Below are 17,649 nucleotides of genomic sequence, written 5' to 3' on the forward strand. Positions count from 1 at the left end.
AAATATTGTCAGAGCATGGAAGATGAGCTGTACTGACCTTGCTTTTCACACGTGTTGTTTTTTCCTTGCAGTATGGAAATGTGTGACCAGAGAAACAATATCACCATGTGTCCCTTGTGTGACAGAACATGCAGTTACTGGAAGATGAGCTCTGCTTGTGCAACTGCTCGTGCAAGTCATCTTTTTGATAACCCTGCAACTGTCTTCTTCTCAGTCTTCATGGCTCTCTGGGGTAAGAAGATAAATGCCTTGATGTTAAGTTTTTAATTATTTAAAACACAACAGGAAGAAACAGAAGAGATAAAGTGGTATATTTATACCCAGACAGTTAATTATATAAAGAACTCTCCCCCCCCCCCCAACATGAAACTGTCACCCCAAAATTTATATTCTGGACTGAAAGCTAAAATTCAAAAAGTTGCTCAAGATGAATATCAAATGAGATTGTTAAGCATCTGTCATAAAACTGCAGCATGGTATGTCAAAATTTCATTAACTGGATTGCATAGCTTGCCAAAAAAAAATCTATTTGCAGAGCCAGCTTCCACTTTAGAACATTACAGAAGAAATGTATTGATGTACTTTGGGGTTGAGGGGAGGGCTCCGCAGGGAAGTGTAATGGCCTTTAAACATCTCCGGACAAACCAAGATTGATTCTTGAGTGTGCTCTGAGAAGCAATTAAGTTTATCAGCAAGCAGACATCACGCGTGTGGACCGGCAACAGTGTTATAGGTATTTTTTCTGATGCTGACTGGCCCTGTATTTGAGCCAGTCACTTAACCTTTCTTTTCTCATCTGGGGAACTTATTTAAAAGCATTGTGAAACCTTTGTGAGAGTGGTTCAAGGGTGGTTAAGAGGCTTGTGTGAGCCATGGTCATCCCTGCTGCAAGGCCATGGGGCCTGTTTAGATAAATGGGAACTGTTGGGTTCAGAACACGTGGTTTTAACTGGGAGCCCTGTACAGAGATGTGGTTGAGTCACCATCCCTGGAGGTCTTTGAAAGATATTTAGATGTAGAGCTTAGTGATATGGTTTAGTGGAGGACTGGTTAGTGTTAGGTCAGAAGTTGGGCTAGGTGATCTTGGAGGTCTCTTCCAACCGAGACAATTCTGTGATTCTGTGAGATGCTGCAAGAGAACAGGGGTGTGCACTTTACTCCCCTCAGCTATGAAGTTCAACAGCCACATGTTCCCAGTGTTGGTGAGGGGCACAGGACATTAGCCCCTCCTGTCAACCTTGTTGTGAGCTACCCAAGAAACTGTTCTGGGTGATATTTAATCCTAAAAACCCAATATGGATTTTTATTTGTTCTAGTATGTAATGAACCATTTTTTACACTCGCACTTGCTGGAACTGATTTCAGCATACATCAGTGTAAGTCCACTTACTAAGAGCTCATTGTTGATGACTGCAAGGAAAAGGACAGTGCTGCAGATAGATTGGAGGGGCAGTGGAGTGTTGGGAGTGCAACAGGTTGAGAGGGAAAGCTGGAGAGTTGGGGAGGTTGAACTGAACTACTTTACAGCAGGGAGGAGTGACTGTGATCTTCAGGATCATCTGGGCGTGTAACGTACAGGGAGAAATGTGATACACCCCAAAGCAGGGTGCCATGTCAGAGGCTTTAAATAGTCTGATGCTGTCATGTGGAGAGTCAAGTATCAGTTTCGGTCTCTTTCGTTTACTGTTATCGTGACCCACGCACAGTTCTTGGCACATAATGCTCTATTATCCAAAGAGTGAGGCTGTCTACCTCCCTTTCTTTAGCAAAAAGCTGTGGGTCCCTCCATCCATTTTTAACCTTCTTGGGCAAAGGCAGGAGTATTGGCAGAAACCAGTTTCTGTGCTCTGTACAAAGTGAGGCTTAATATCAGAGATAGTGTTGGAGTGGAGTGTGAAACTTCCTGAGTTGTTCTGGGTCAGCATAACATTTTATTTCAGAGTAATACCATGTAAAATAAATGTTTGTTTTTTCAAAAATGTCATTTTGAATTGGGAAGTCTGAACTTTTTCCACAAGGTTATGAATTTGCATTACTGCAGTTTCTAAAGGATTTGTCAAAGTATTTTTTTAAAAAACGAAAGGAACACTTTTTTTAGAAAACAGTTTCAACAGAAATTGTCTGTAAGTGTAGGTACACAAATAGTCTTCAGTGCCATCCATTTGTGAGCACCTCTGCCTGTAAGGAGAAGCTTTATTAGGCTGATGTGCAGCTGAAGAACTGAGGCAGAGGGAAGCTAACTGACCTGCTCGGGTGACACAGGGTCTCCTTAGCATAGCAAAAGAGAAATTATTTCAAGTTTGGAGCTATCCCTCTGAGCAATCACTTAGCCAAGCTTTCTTTCTGTGGTGTTATTACAACAACCCAGAGAACTCTACTCGTGGGAGTTACAGCAGCTACAGCACTGAGCTGGACTTCTGTCACAGATTCAGCATTAAATATTGACCATAGCACAGTGCTGCTCCCCAGAATAGCAGGCTCTCCTTGGCCCAGCCATGAATCTTACCTTGTACTGAGTGATACTGGCTTTTTTCCAAAGGAGTAAACCTGAAGCTGTGGTCTGAAATGTCATTAAAAATCTGAGAAAATAAGAGTACCTGGATGGTAACCTTTGGGAACTGTTGAGCTCCATTTCTGCTGGTGGGCCCAGATGAAATATGAAAATGCAAGTATGCCTGGTGAAGAGGCAGTGCTCTGCTACTGCATCCTACATGGCACGTGTGCCCACTGCTTTTGAAATGAGCTGGCTGCATTTCAGATGCGGTATTTTCATTTTGCATTGTTGCAAGGCAGTGCCATGAAATGATTGGTAGTAGCACTAAGAAATGATGCGTTACTCGTTTTCCATATTCCTGACTGTGGATGGAAACTGCAAATCCCAGGGCAGGAGCTGCAGCAGCATGGGATGGGGAGGGAGCCCTGCGGCCATGACGTGGTCTCTCTTAAGAGATACTTATGTTGATACAGATTTACAGGAAGCATATGGCTTGTGCAGGGACTCAGTTGTAAGTTTGGCAGGTGGGAGTTTCACTTAGAAGATGAATGAGTGTCATGACCATAGCCAGGCTCCAGTCACGAGGGTGTCCTTTCCTCTGTATTCAACCTTCTTGCCCTCTCCCTGCCTCTGTTTTTCCTGAGTGTGGGGGGTGAATGTTTCTGAGCACATCTGTTAATGCTCACTGTGGGAAGCTCCCCTGGGAACACCACTTCTGGGTAGACTTGCCTCTTTCATAATCACTTATTTATTATACGGTACTGGTGTATTCCCAGCATCTAAATATGTCCTCTGAGAACTTGCTCTGTCTCAGAGGCAGATAGACTGATATAGACCAGGATCTTTTACTGTGACTCAAGAACTGCATTAATGAGGTTTTTTTTCTGGAATTCTTCCCCATCAAAAAGAAAATTCTAGTTCTTCTAATGATAAAAATATATACATATATTAAAGGCTTCTTTAACAGCCTGCCCACCTGCAGCTTTTACACTGGCATGAATATTTTGGTTTGGGTGTGATTATAAGAGCTAACAGTACTATTATGACTACTAGATGGATGGAATTATAATACGAAAATGGTTTATTTTGATATCTTTGAGGGAATAACTATATCAACAGTACTAGGCTAGTTACATCAGTCATATTTTGTAGAGATGAAACACAGATTTGTTTGGGCTTACAGACAGAATTGCATACAGATGAAGACAAGCAGTATCATTAGTCACACACAAATATTTAAATAAGTTTAGGTGTCTGACTTGCTTAGACCCCTTAAAAAATTGCATGCATCGTTCTGCATGTAGCCACGTGGGTACAGCGAATGCCCTTTCTTTTAGCTCATGTAGAAAAGTTGGCTGCTAGCACCGATTACCGGCACTTCCCAGGCAGACGTTACCGCTGAAGGAGCGAGCAGCCACAGAGGAGTCAGGCCGGCTGGGTGTGCTGTGTAATGCTGCACCTGCTGGGACCTCCTGGTGGCAACAGGGAGTGTGCCCACAGGCATCTTCCTGGCAGGTGCAGCTTCAAGGCATGTCCCCGAGGCTGATACGACTTCCGAAGCTTTTTGTGAAACGCCCAAATAATTGTCAACCTGTCATTTCAGCTGCTACCTTTATGGAACACTGGAAGAGAAAGCAGATGCGCCTCAACTACAGGTGGGACCTGACTGGGTTTGAAGAGGAGGAGGTTTGTCCCTTCCTTTCTGACTTTCTGCTTTCCGCCGCGGCATTACAAGTCCCTCCTTGCCCTGAGCCGCCAGACGTTGGCTCATGGGGTGCTTAAAAGACAGGAAAATCCCATGCATGAACTGTTTGAGGTTTTTATAGCACGGGTATGACTAGTACGTATTGTTGCCATAGGAACATAATTGTATAGCTACAAAATCTGGTGGTGTTTTTTTATTTTTTTTTTGTGAATGTGCAGCCAGGTCACACCTAGCAGCGCATGCATGGAATATATGGCTCACATGTTACTCCTTGCCTGGTGTCAGGGTGCTAACAACCACAGACCTTGTTCATCTCACAGGGCTGTAAATCAGAAGCGAATGTATGGAACTTGATAGCTACAGCATTGTGTAAAATAAAATAAAATGGCACTGAAAAATTCCTATTAACTTTAGCGATGCAGGATCAAGCTCTGACTTGGCAAATACCTGAGAAAATACTGCCAGATATGTGGACTTTGGACACTGGGAAGAACATAAATGTTGAGGCATATTTTTTTTCATATACCAAAAAAAAAATAAAAATCCTTACCCAGGTTTATAATAAATACACTAAATAGCTTGAAAGGGGAAAGGGTCAAATTTGTATGAAAAAGGATATTAAAAAATCATTGAAGTTCTAGAAGGAAAGGAGAGACAATGCTCACACCTTTTTGTTTCTAATATCACACTTTACAAAAAGTGCTCACCTGCCCCACTCCCAGCACAGTGACAGCTGAGGCAGTCTCGGGTACAGGCTGGGGTCATGGGTCTCCCGTGTCACCCCACTGCCCTTGGCATGTGGCATGGTGGCTGCAGCACCCCAGCTGGCACAGAGCCGCTGCCCAGCTGCCCACATGTCCAGATATTTTGCTGTTGTTGTTTTTAAGAGGAGCATGGCTGCACTTGTCATATCACAAGCTATCCTGAGTAGGTACACAACAAATATTGTTCCCTCGTAACAAAAACCTCGTGGGCTTTACAGGGTGCCATGCAGCTTGCTGAGCCTTGGGCAGTTATTGCTTCCTTCACGCCCAAAATGTTTCTGCTTGAATTATCTCCTCTTAATATATTAAGTCCTCCTTAATATATTTAGGCATACTACGCAAGCAGCCTCTGTGCCATGCACTTTGCTAGAGCATACCTAGCTGGGAGAGAATACGGGGTTTTATTTTCTGGATACTATACTGCCCTTTTATTTTTGGCAACTTGCTGTTAGTCTACATGAAAGGAGAAAGGATTAACTGTATCTTTCCGACTGCTATCTCCTTCATGTTCGGGTTCATAGCTCTACAGCCTAAAACCTTGTGTAACCAAAGGCAGCAGCTGTTTAAAAAAAAAAAAAAAAAAGTATATTTTATTCTTTGTTTTGTATAGGTAATTCTAGATAATACAGTCATGAGGTAAAGAGCCAGGGTCTTAAGTGATACACTAAAATAAAAAGTGTTTCATCTTCCGGTGTTTTTTAGGGACACCTCTATCATACAGTATGAACAGTAATGTTAACGGATATCGTAGAACATGTGTGGACTGATTTTCTCTGTTAGTGTCTGCCATCCACTGCGCTTATTATTGTTTCATGTAATTTTAAAAATATAAATCCAAGATAATCTGCAACAGTTTAGTAATCAAATTTTTGTTTTCTTTTTTTTTTCTTTTTATTTTTTTTTTCTGGTTTCCTGAAGGAGGCAGTCAAGGTTTGGAAAACATCTTTTTTTTTTTTATTGCTCCTGCCTTTTTTATTACATGTCCACCGATGAATGCCATCTTTTAATCTCCACCTCTTCTTTTTCGAGCATCAAATTTTCCAATTTTCCTTAAAACTCCCACTGATTGCTTTTCCTTTACATCCTCCCCCTCTCCACTTGTTTGGACTTTTTTCAGATCTGTTCTGTTTTCCATCCAATGCATAACTGTGAATTCTGCATCTTTCATGAATGCATAATTATTTTGAATTCTGAAGCTGTGAATCTTTCTAAATCTTTTGGCTGTCTCTTACTTTTGAGCATTTCCTACGCCCTCTCCTGCAATGCACATGGGTAATTGTGTGGATTTTGTCAAAGACAGGATTAGGGGAAGGCCCCAGTTGACAGTTTTCTGGGATCCCAAAGCAACGTGTTTTTCATATTTACAGCAAATAAGTGTTTCCTTCAAGAGTTGAGTGTCACTGAAATTACAGTTAACGCAAAATCTAATTTTTATGAGAAAGGCAGATCAAGAATATCCAAGCATAATGTCAAGTGGTTTGAACCTGCCTGCAGGATGTGCTGTATACTCTTAGGTATTAAATTTAAATGTATGTAGGGTTTCCGCTGGGTGTCTGATAGCAAATCACTCTACGTTTGCTGCTGTAGTACTGCGAATGATATGGTATTTGACATTTTTTTAAATGTACGGTTGACCATAAATTGACATAAATGATGTATTGAGTGAGTTAGAAACTTGGAGTTTATCAGGAAATTGACCTGCAAATGATTCGTGTGATACAGAAAACAGATGACTGCTTTTTATTAAATGTGACTTATTTTACAGGATCATCCAAGAGCAGAATATGAAGCAAAGGTTTTAGAAAAATCACTAAGAAAAGAACACAAACATAAAGAGGTATGGTAAAAATATTAATTTATTTCACCTTTAAAAAAAAATAAAAATAAGACGTTGAAAAAGAAGGTCATTTATAGTAGGTGCTGACCCAAGACTATGGGAAAAAGAATGGAAATGGGTTAAAAAAAAATAATAAAAAAAAAAGAGAGAGACACTGCATAATGTGTTGTTTAAATTCCAGTTGTTTTCAGTCCTGGCATACATGTGGTACTTTGTCCATTCTCTTACTCAAGACCTGATTAAGTCTAGAGATGTCCTCAATGATATTGTCAGATACAGAGGTGTGGTTTAAGAAAGCTCATCAAGTCTGATGGAAGGGGTGTTCCTGTTGGGCTAACAAATCAAGTTTGAGGGAAAAAAATACAGCAAAACATCTTGTTCTGTGCTATTATAAGTAAAGCATCTCAGGAGAGGTTCTCTGTCATGCCAGCAGGTTAACCCATGGGGCCAAAAATCTGTGTTGCTTTACATATTGAGGTTTTGGCTGTGCTGGGTGGCCTGTGGTGGTGTCGTGGCTGTCCCAGGGAGCCCTAACACCTGCTTTTGCCTTTTTGCTGGGAGCATAGATCAAGCACTGGGCACTGCTTTAACACAGCTGTAGAAGATGAGCGTCCTGCTGCTGAGCTGGGTCTGACTTTTTATGCTTAGGTCTTGGGACTGTTTTGTAAAATATTTTCTAAAATATTACTAGAGCATAATTAAGAACACTAACACCAGTTTTCTTGCCCAATTCCAGCTTTGATAAATAACTTTCTGCCTTTTAAAAGCATAACTTCCATTATATTTCACCGGGTAAGGTATCGCTCACTTCTGCTTTTAACTTGCTCTTTTCGGGGATATGATAAAGGTGCTGCTGGTCCCAGGAGCACACACGTCTCACCCTCAGCCAGTGCAGTTCCTCTGACCAGTTTGAGTACTGCCGGGCCCCCTTTTCAGGATGCCACAAGGCTGATGCCAATACCATCTAGCTACTTCAGGCATTGCATTTTGCAAGTCACTCGGTGCATTGTGGAATACCAGACTTGCAGCACGTTAAAATCCCTTACAGGACAAAAAGAATTTGGGTTGCTGCTCTCTTATATAAACAAGGTTTGAACACAGACTTTGTTGTATACTAAAAATTTGCAGCTTGCTGTGCCTTTTGGTGTATTAAGAATTCAGTTCTTAAATGTAGAAGGTTGGGATACTCAAACAATTAATGAATGGTAACCTCAAAATATCAGCGTATGAAAGCTGAGCAATAAAGGGAGTTTTTTTTTTAAACTTGACTATTTATAACTTTTTGGGCTGTGTTCAATTTGGATGTTACTAATTTGGGAAACGTGAGAAAAGGAGTTTTTCTGAAAGACTTAGTAATTATCTTTCATTGGGATCTAGAGTGTTCAAGTTCAAATTCAACATCAGATTTCTGAGTTGTCATACAACTTAAAGGAAAACTGTCTAAAGCCAACCCAGAAATTGCTTGTATTTTTTTCAAAAGAAGTCTGATTGAAAAAATACATATATACTTTTTAAGGAATGACCGAAGTGTTCCTCCTTTACCCATCATAAAGGAACAAGAATGGCACAATCCTAAATTAAAAACAGGAAATTCTTTGCAGGACAGTTTGACCTATTCCAAGATTTGGGGCAACAGTTTGTCTTCTGTTGTTATTTTTTATTAACCTAAAGCCGTAGTGCACAGCATTGAGCAAACTAACAGAATATTGACTTATGGCTGAAATGCTGGGTATGTGGAGTCAGTAGAGAGTATATAGATTAATTTATCATCACTTTGTAATGCTATGTTGCCCGATCCTTTTTTGTTTCCTTTGATTGCCATCAGAAGCATCGGTATTTTCCAGAAGAGGCAGCAAACAAATGGAGACAAAGAGTTAAGACAGTCATGGCTGGGGTGAAATTGGTTCTTTTTATTCAAACTTAGGAGGAAACTCAAATTATGAGTAATTATGGAAGACACAAATCAATTGTTTTTGGCTGTTGAACCCTTGTTTAATATTCACATTCAGTTTTGGGTTTCTTCCCCTTCCTTGTTTCTTCAGCACTCTTTTAGCCAATGTTTCTTGCATCTGGAATGGCACTGCATGGCTAATCTTAGGTGTACATGCTGGATTGATGTTATGTTTTGCAGTCGAGCATGGCCTGTGTGTTGGAAGAGCTGCTTGCACTTCCCTGAGGCAACGTGCATGTGATAAAAATAGGGTTTTGAGTAATATTTTTATGTTCATTATAACATGTGCGTCATCTTCAGTAATGCTACTTTGTTGTTTATTTTCTGGTGTTTAGAAACAATTCCCGGCATGAGAGTTCAGGAAAGACTCTAGATGAGCAATACTGCTCTAAACGAAATCTTAATTCCCCAAATTCAGTGTGGTAGAGTCACTGGATGGTTGACTGGGTTTAGGATAGCCTACAAACTGTTACTACACAGGTGTATCTTAACTCCCATTGACATGGCCCAGCACATACCATGTGGGTAGTCAGGTAGTCAAAACTTACTCCCATTGAAGCAGTTTGAAGGGGATTGCACTGCAAAACAAGGTCTTCCATCAACTGTACACTCATCCTGAAGTTTTTTGATTTCAGTGGCACCAGTTGTGTAATTGCCAAGCTGCAAATACTGACTGGGGTGGGACAAGGGAAGAAGAGGAAGAATTTTTCCAGGGAAAGCAAAATAAAATATTTAACAGTGGGAGAGATCTTACTTCATGGTTTATGACAGGCTATTTGCATGTTTCCTTCAAAAAGTATACAGAAAAATCTGTTTTATTTATACTTGCAGTGCAGGCTCTTGACAAATTTGAACCTAGATTTCGAGTAAACAATTTGCCCGTGTGGAATTGTAACTGTAAACACTGTGTCTTTGCATCTGCTAACTGGGTGTGTGTTTGTTAGCCTTTTGTTCCCCTCTGTGTTTTTGTCACATGTACAAAATCACGTGCTTCATCTTTAGTAAATGTGCCTTTTTCCCCAAAAAAATTTAGACAGATAAAGAAAAGCTGACATGGAAGGATCGTTTTCCAGCCTATTTGACCAATTTTGTTGGCATTATCTTCATGGTAAGCATCATCTGGGGAAAACCTGAAACTTATGTTACTGAATGACTGTATAGAACAGAAGTAATATACTGTGACAGATTTATCAAATTGCCATAGTTTGCAATGACTTTTTACCAGTTAAAAAATTAAAATGTTTTATTAGTTTTATGATGTAAAAACTTTTAAAGAAATTGGAATACTACTTTGCCATCTCATTCCAGTAAAGAATAAGCACACCTGAACATGGCAATGGAAAAATGAGGGCACAGAAATGGAGGTTACCACCATCACTGATGGGACAAAGCTTAAAACATATGCAGAGTGCTCTTGAGAAGTACTCAGGAAGTAGAGAATGACATAATTCTTATGCCAAACATTTTTGAAAGAATTGATGTGGAAATTACAATCCTTTTTGCCAACATTTTTAATTATATCAAATTTGGGGTTCTACCATACAACAGGAGAATTGCAAACAGAATGTTTAATTTGGGAAAAAAAAAAAAAAAAAAAAAAAAGAAAAATAATTATTAGAACAGTCTTTTTTTTTCCATTTGCTTATAAAACATCAACATATAAAATAAACGTTGAAGGAAATAATTCCAGACGTAGATCACAGTGGCAGCTGGATAAAAAGGATTAAACCCTTTCCAAAGGTATAAAACCCCATGTTAACTCCGTTCATGTGTTTGGGGGACTGTGATGATCAAATTACTAGCAAAAAAAGGATCTGTTCTATGGTTGATCAGAGTGACTGGGAGCCTTAATGCAGAATTTGGTGGGCTTGGGATGTGGCCCAGAGATCACATTTTTTAAGGTCACAGCTAAGTCCCATGCGAAGTATTTATAGTTAAATCTCTGATAAGAGGCTGTGCTGCTCTTACTTGCAGGTGGGGCTGACATTTGCTATAGTGTTTGGAGTCATAATATACAGAATCTCCACTGCAGCAGCACTGGCAATCAGCTCAACTCCGTCAGGCCGGTCCAGCGTCAGGGTCACTGTCACTGCCACTGCTGTCATCATCAATTTGGTTGTCATCATCATCCTGGATGAAGTATACGGCTGCATAGCAAGGTGGCTAACTCAGATCGGTAGGTGCAGATCAAGTGGTATTTGTTGGAGCAATTATAAATGAGAGTACCAAAAGGACTGTCTTTCATTATTAACTTCAAAATGGTGAGCAAACCCAGGAAATTCAAATGGGTGGCTAGAAGTCTCACCACTAACTTACAAATATCAAAGTGCACGTGGATTCAGCTTTATTTCTAAAGTCTATCTTTCAGCAGTGATGGTACTAATCATTTACCAGTTATGTGCGACAGGGATACAGCAGAGGTTCCTGTACCTGTTCTTGACCTTGACTTGTCTATATCAGAAAATTACTGCTTTCATTTTCTGCCATTGTTTACTTGGCATAAGAGATGTAAAACTGTAGAAATGGAAAACTGTAAGAGGAAAAAAAAAGTACAGAAAAAAAAAATCCCCAAAACATCAGAATCATCAGTGATGAAAGGTCCAGAAATCTTTTCAGTTCAGTCAGTTCTTGTCCACTCTGCAAATGATTGTCATGGAGATCTGCCAGATGTGGAGTGACACTGGAGTTGCTGCTGTAATGGAGCTGAACAATAGGATCCTCAGCAGATTTACCACTGACCTCTGTGAGGCCATGTTACTTTACCTCTCTGCAAATACATACCTCTGTTTAAAGGGTGGCTGAAAATGTTGTCCAAAGTCCACATTTTTAACACCTTGAAATGTTCCAGATAAGAATAAATCCTCAATGTTTCTTACCCATGTCCCATTGGTTCCAGAGGTGCCAAAAACTGACAAGAATTTTGAAGAGCGTCTGATTTTTAAGGCTTTCCTTCTGAAATTTGTCAATGCTTACACACCCATCTTCTATGTCGCTTTTTTCAAAGGCCGGTGAGTAACGTAAAATGCTGTTCGGTGTTTCAGTTTGTTTCTTGAGACGGTGGTAGTGGTGTTAAGCCACACCTGGGTGACAAAGAAGACACTTTGAGATGGGTGACAGTAGACTCCATTGGGCATGGTCTGGCTAATGCAACAGAAATGAGGTTGAGTTCCCATATGTAGTCCAAGCCAGATTCTGGCTCTGGAGTGATTTCTGAGTGATAGGATGGTGCTCAGGCATACTCCTAAGGATCGTGGAGCATGCAGCTAGCTTGGGAAACCGGGCTGAGGTTGACAGCTAGTGGTCAGCCTGGGCAGCTTACTACCTCTGCTCTTCTAAGCATGCCCCAATAATTTATTTCCCAGCTGTTCTTTCCCATCCGTCTTATTTTATTTTATGTTTTTTTATGTTTTTGGGATTTTTTTCCCTGTTTTATGCACCTTAGAGGATTTCTTTCAAGATGTGCCTATACTATGTAGGGCACATGGCTTGCAGTTTTTACTAAGTTGCTTACTCAATAAACAGGACTTAGTCTTTAAAACAAAACAAAACAAAAACACAGCAAACTTCCAAGTTAATTGCTCACCTTCCCTTTTTCAGGGCTAAGTATTAAGTGATTCCACCCAGAGGTAAAGAATTTCACATAAATGGCTTTAGGAATCAAGTACTAAAAGAATAAAATCTGTATGAACTTTATATTTCTACCCATTGTGTCCTAGATTTGTTGGACGTCCAGGAGACTACGTTTACATTTTCCATTCTTTCCGAATGGAAGAGGTAATTGCATTTTACCATGCCTGTGCTCATAGCACGTGTGAGCACCCTCTTCCCCTGTTGGCAAGGTGCAGCAAATGTCCTGACTTCCCTTTCCTCTGTCCGCTGCAGTGCGCACCAGGCGGTTGCCTGATGGAGCTGTGCATACAGCTCAGTATCATCATGTTGGGCAAGCAGCTGATTCAGAACAATTTATTTGAGATTGGCATCCCGTAAGTAGTAACTTTTTTTTCCTCAAACACGTGTTTTTTATGCTGTGTACAACACACTGTGTATTTATGGCCCCTTGATATGAAGATGGTATCTGCAAAACCCTTGCAGTGAGCCTCTGTCTACCGTATAGCAGATACTTCATCCTTGCTGTTTTGCAGATGCACCAATGTCACTGCAATTACATCCAGCAATGCATGTGTCTGAAAAGAGTTAGGAAATCTACAGTTTTCCTACTTGCTAGTAGTAGGTATAATTCTGAACATGTGATTCAACCATAACCATGTTTCACTGATACTTCCTTTTAGCATATCATGGCACTCATGCAGTTTTTATGAAAGTAGATACAGAGCTCAGTGTGTCTGTTGACATAGTGTACTTGTCACTCCTTATCCATCTGAAAAATAGGCATTGTGACCAGAGTAGCGTGATAACTGGATCACTTCCACTTCCCTCAGGAAAATGAAGAAATTTATACGATACATGAAACTAAAGCGCCGGCGTTCCTTAGACCATGAGGAGCACGTCAAAAAAAAGCAGCGCTATGAAGTGGACTACAACCTGGAGCCTTTCGCTGGACTTACCCCTGAATATATGGAAATGAGTGAGTGAGGTGGAAAGAAGGCATTTCAGGCAGAATTATTCTGACTAAATGGGTTGGAGAGCTGAGGTTTTCAAACTGTAGATTTGGAAGACAGTGGATATGGTGCAGAATTTAATTATTAAAGTGTATAGTCTAAGAATGTAGAATATCTCAGCCAGTCAAGGGCTACTTCAGAGGTGACTTATGCTATCTGGTGAAGGTGATCTTTATTTCTAGCACTTATTTTAGGTACTTTCTTTTGAGCTACGTGATATGTTACTGTCAAGTTTTAAATACAAATGATAAATAGAGTAAACCTGAGATTGTGAGCCAGATTGCATCATCCATTACACCCTACAAGGGGAAAAAGTTATTTAATTTAATTTAATTCAGATTTGACAGTTCCCACTGTATATTCCCACACCAGATTGTTTCTGTTTTGTAAAATCTAGACTTAATCTTCTCAGAGATGTGCCTGTAGACCAGGTTGTACTTGACATATTACATAGATTGTGTTGCAAGTAATGTATCATCTTGAGTGATTGATATGGCATTTAAGTGCTGGATGTCAGGTCTGCATTATTGAGGTCCTAAGACTACATTTCTTTTTCGCCATCCCATCTTGAAAAAGCAGAGAAGACTGCTCCATATAATGTTGTTTGTGATGGTATCCAAGGTTCCTGAAGGGTCAGTCCTAGAGGAGCAATCTTGTTTAGTGTTTTCAGGAATGACTAGGCAAAAATATTGGAAAAGAACAATGAAATACACTAATACCCAAAGTGGGCGTGCCTGGCAAATACAGAGGTGAATTAGAATATCTTGGTGTCCAGAGTGGTTGAAACAGATTGAAATTTAGTACTGCAAACTGCAAGGCTATGTTACCAGCAGCTAACAATTAGAAAACGTGCAGTTAGTGAGTTCAGGAGGGTAAGTAGCAGAAGAAGAAAGATGTGACTAAAGCAGTAATGGAATGAGTATGACATGAGCATGATTAGTCCTGCTGCAGCTGGTGGCACAGTGTTCCCTTGCCCCTTCACTGCCAGAGGCGCATAGGTGCTGTGCCAGCATTGCCCAAAGGGAAGCTGTGTTAGGAGCTTCCCTGTCTTTCTGGTCACTTTTCAGGTCTTGCCTCACCAGTCCCGGCTTTTGCAGGAGGGACAGCTGGCCTTTAAGTGCCTGAATGGAGCAGCAGCTAGGCAAAAGTGCTTCATGCAGAAAATGCAATCTAGTCTCCCAGCAAGTGTCATTTTGTTAGAATTTGGGGGAATGGCACTGGCATGATGCATTTGACAAATACAGACCGAATCCATTGAAATTCTCCCATTTTTTTTTTCTTCTCAGTTATTCAGTTTGGATTTGTAACCTTGTTTGTTGCATCCTTCCCACTGGCGCCTCTGTTTGCTTTGTTGAACAACATCATTGAAATCCGTTTAGATGCAAAAAAATTTGTTACAGAGCTGAGGAGACCGGTAGCAGTCAGAGCGAAGGATATAGGTAAGTGCGCATTGCTGCAGTGACTCCCTGCTTGTTTGTTCCTGGATTGATGGCAGGATATTATTATGCTGAGTTAGTCTCATTAACAGGAAGACATTTATAGGACAATTCAAAACATTAGACTGTGGCTTAACTGTGAACTGTCATAACTTATCAAGACTTTACTTTCAAAATAGAAAGACCAGTGCTTTAAATTCAGATTAATATTTTATTAGGTAAATATCATTTTTCAAATCAAAGTGATCAATACAATAGTGAAATATCTTGCATGGTTCTGCACACCAGCTGTTCTTCCTAGCAGTGCAGTTTTCTTGCAGAAGCAAAAATTTCTGCATTTAAAAGCTCTGGACTGGGCTGGAGAAATACACAGGTGAAAGAGGGAAGGTGTCTGTGGGTAAACGTGGCTCTTCGTCCCCACTCAAATGACATTTATCTCTTGAAGCTGCAAAGCTGTGGGTGAGGTCAGCCAGAAGCTGGCTCTGCAGTCACAAGACAGCAGCAGACCAGTCCTCCCCTTCCCTCAAAACCTATATTAAAAAAAAAAAAAAAAAAAAAAAAGTGTTTATGTATAGCTCTGGAAGACAGAGTTGGGCTCACTTTGCTTACAGGTCTTTTTAATTAATCTCTTATAAATTTCTATTTTTTATTTCATGTATAACTCAAGTTTGGCACGGTCCTAGCACTGTTAACTGAAAATGTAATTTATCTAAGTTTAATGACTAGCACAATATTCATAAGTTTGTTTACTCCCTTAGGAATCTGGTATAATATCCTCCGGGGTATAGGAAAGCTTGCTGTCATAATAAATGTAAGTAATTCTGCACAAATGCAATTTTACTTCAGTAGGCTGGCTTTTCCATTTGGCTCCATTAGTTTAATTTCAGCTTAAATCCCTCAAATTCAGTGGAAGTATATGATTTAGAAATTTGCTAAAATATTAGAGAATCAGATCCAGTGTTTACTTTAAGGTTGTGACAGTTTTGCTCTTACTCAGCTCTGAAAATCAATGAAGATATTTTTGGTTAATTCCACATTGAATGTCCTATCCCTTAGAAAATTTTGAGACCACCTTAATATCAGCATTTCTTGCAGCATCTTGATTCATCAGAAAAGTTGTATTTTGTGGCTATAAGAACAGATTCTCTCTTGCTTTCCTTCCATTATATTCATTTCTATTATCCTAGATAAATATACATCTACTTTCATCATCCTCATTGCACCATGCCTGGGGAAAGTTGAAAAATAAAGAATGGCAAGCTGAAAACATGTTTGTAATAACAGCCACTCAGGGCTTATCACCATGTGTGGACGTGCCCTCTCATTTTCTCCATATTGTCCAGAGTGGAAATCCCTTAGCTTTGCCAGCAGGCGTTTGGTCTTCTACGGCCGAACCATTCTGGTGGTTATTTAGGATGCTGCCTTACTTGTCTTTACCATTTCTCCTCTTTTCCTTTGGAAATAATTTCTCTATTTTTCTATTTTCTTCCTTGTAATCTCTCTTCATCATTATCCAGTGTTATTTTCTCTTTGATCTATGTACTATCCCTCATAAAATTAGTAAAACATTTTGTACTGTGTTTGTTCCACGTGTACATGAGACTTATACCAATGAGAATGCTTCACAGTAATGATAAACAAGAACAGCTAGAGTTGTGAACAAATCCTCTGACTTGGCTGTTCTGCTTTTTGTGTATGACATCTTTGTAAAACCTTTTTAAATAACCAAACATGGAACTTTTGTGACCATAAAATAAAACTGTCTCAGTCTGCTCATCTTTTTAACTTGGTAGAGCTAAAGAACACACAAAGTTAATGGGCTTTGGCGATGCAATGAGAATTTAAAGATTCAACTGACTATAAGTTGTTCGCAGAAAAGCAAAACAGACCATGTAAATCAATCATTTAGGCTTTATACAATGTGTGAGGGTCAAGTCATGGTTGGGGCGCAGGGAAACAGCAGACTATTTTGCTTTTCTCTGATGCTGGGGGTGCGACAGCTTCATGCTCCAGAGAGATCAGGTTGTTACCACATAGAAATCTTGGTCAACATGAAACTGCTCCATGTCGTGTCCTGCAGCTCAAAATTGTCAACAGTAAATACCACCTTGTTACTGCAGTAAATACTCCATTTTTAGGGACCTGTGGGCTGCACTCCCCCTTTTGTTTTCTGCAGCATCCCCTATCTGACCATCCTGATTTGTGCAAGCTGTGTGGGCAAGAGATACTTGAGTGTATTATTAACTTAAACAGTGCCTGAATATTGCGCTCATTCTCTACTCTTATGGCTTAGGCATTTGTGATCTCATTCACATCCGACTTCATTCCACGCCTCGTGTACCTGTATATGTACAGTGAGAATGGCACCATGCATGGCTTCGTGAACCATACACTATCCTCTTTTAATGTCAGCGATTTTCAAGCAGGAACAGCTCCAAATGACCCCATGGATCTTGGCTACGAGGTTCAGATATGCAGGTACTCTCTTGAATGATAACTCATTTTAAGTGTTTTCCCAGCTGGTTAAGAACATAACAAATTCTTACATTCCTGGGGTAGACCTTGGTCCCTTGTACTTTCAGTACCTTTTGAGCACCTTGGTGGTGTTTTCTATCAGGTAGAGCTATTGCTTTACAGATTAAGCAACCACAAACTCTGCATATGAAGTACTGCTTATTTTGGGAAATAAAGAGTAGCATTATTAAATTCAGTGTTTATCAGTGTAAAGATTTTTACAATTATGTATTCCCTTTTCCAGGAAAGGAGATAAATAACTATAACCAGTTAAATGATACTTCAAGGGAACAAAATAGTATTTGTCTGATGTCATGGTGTTGTATGCT

The 17,649-nt window shown here is 40.0% G+C and overlaps 1 protein-coding gene across 6 annotated transcripts in view; it reads left to right on the forward strand.

The window, feature by feature from the left end:
- Nucleotides 1-17,649, forward strand: part of ANO1 (anoctamin 1) — a 77,759-nt gene that overhangs the window by 54,889 nt on the left and 5,221 nt on the right. For 4 of the 6 annotated variants that reach the window (XM_027457954.3, XM_072038984.1, XM_027457950.3 and 1 more), the window contains 13 exons: nt 72-232; nt 4,098-4,180; nt 5,882-5,893; nt 6,729-6,800; nt 9,785-9,859; nt 10,726-10,927; nt 11,648-11,759; nt 12,468-12,525; nt 12,634-12,734; nt 13,191-13,336; nt 14,657-14,809; nt 15,565-15,617; nt 17,100-17,284. In XM_027457954.3, coding sequence (XP_027313755.1) covers nt 72-232; nt 4,098-4,180; nt 5,882-5,893; nt 6,729-6,800; nt 9,785-9,859; nt 10,726-10,927; nt 11,648-11,759; nt 12,468-12,525; nt 12,634-12,734; nt 13,191-13,336; nt 14,657-14,809; nt 15,565-15,617; nt 17,100-17,284 — 1,413 coding nt within the window. The remainder of the gene's footprint in view (nt 1-71; nt 233-4,097; nt 4,181-5,881; nt 5,894-6,728; nt 6,801-9,784; nt 9,860-10,725; nt 10,928-11,647; nt 11,760-12,467; nt 12,526-12,633; nt 12,735-13,190; nt 13,337-14,656; nt 14,810-15,564; nt 15,618-17,099; nt 17,285-17,649) is intronic. The other 2 variants (XM_072038983.1, XM_072038985.1) reach the window with 1 other exon arrangement.

This window comes from Anas platyrhynchos, chromosome 5, assembly GCF_047663525.1.
Source record: "Anas platyrhynchos isolate ZD024472 breed Pekin duck chromosome 5, IASCAAS_PekinDuck_T2T, whole genome shotgun sequence".
NCBI classification, from domain to species: domain Eukaryota; kingdom Metazoa; phylum Chordata; class Aves; order Anseriformes; family Anatidae; genus Anas; species Anas platyrhynchos.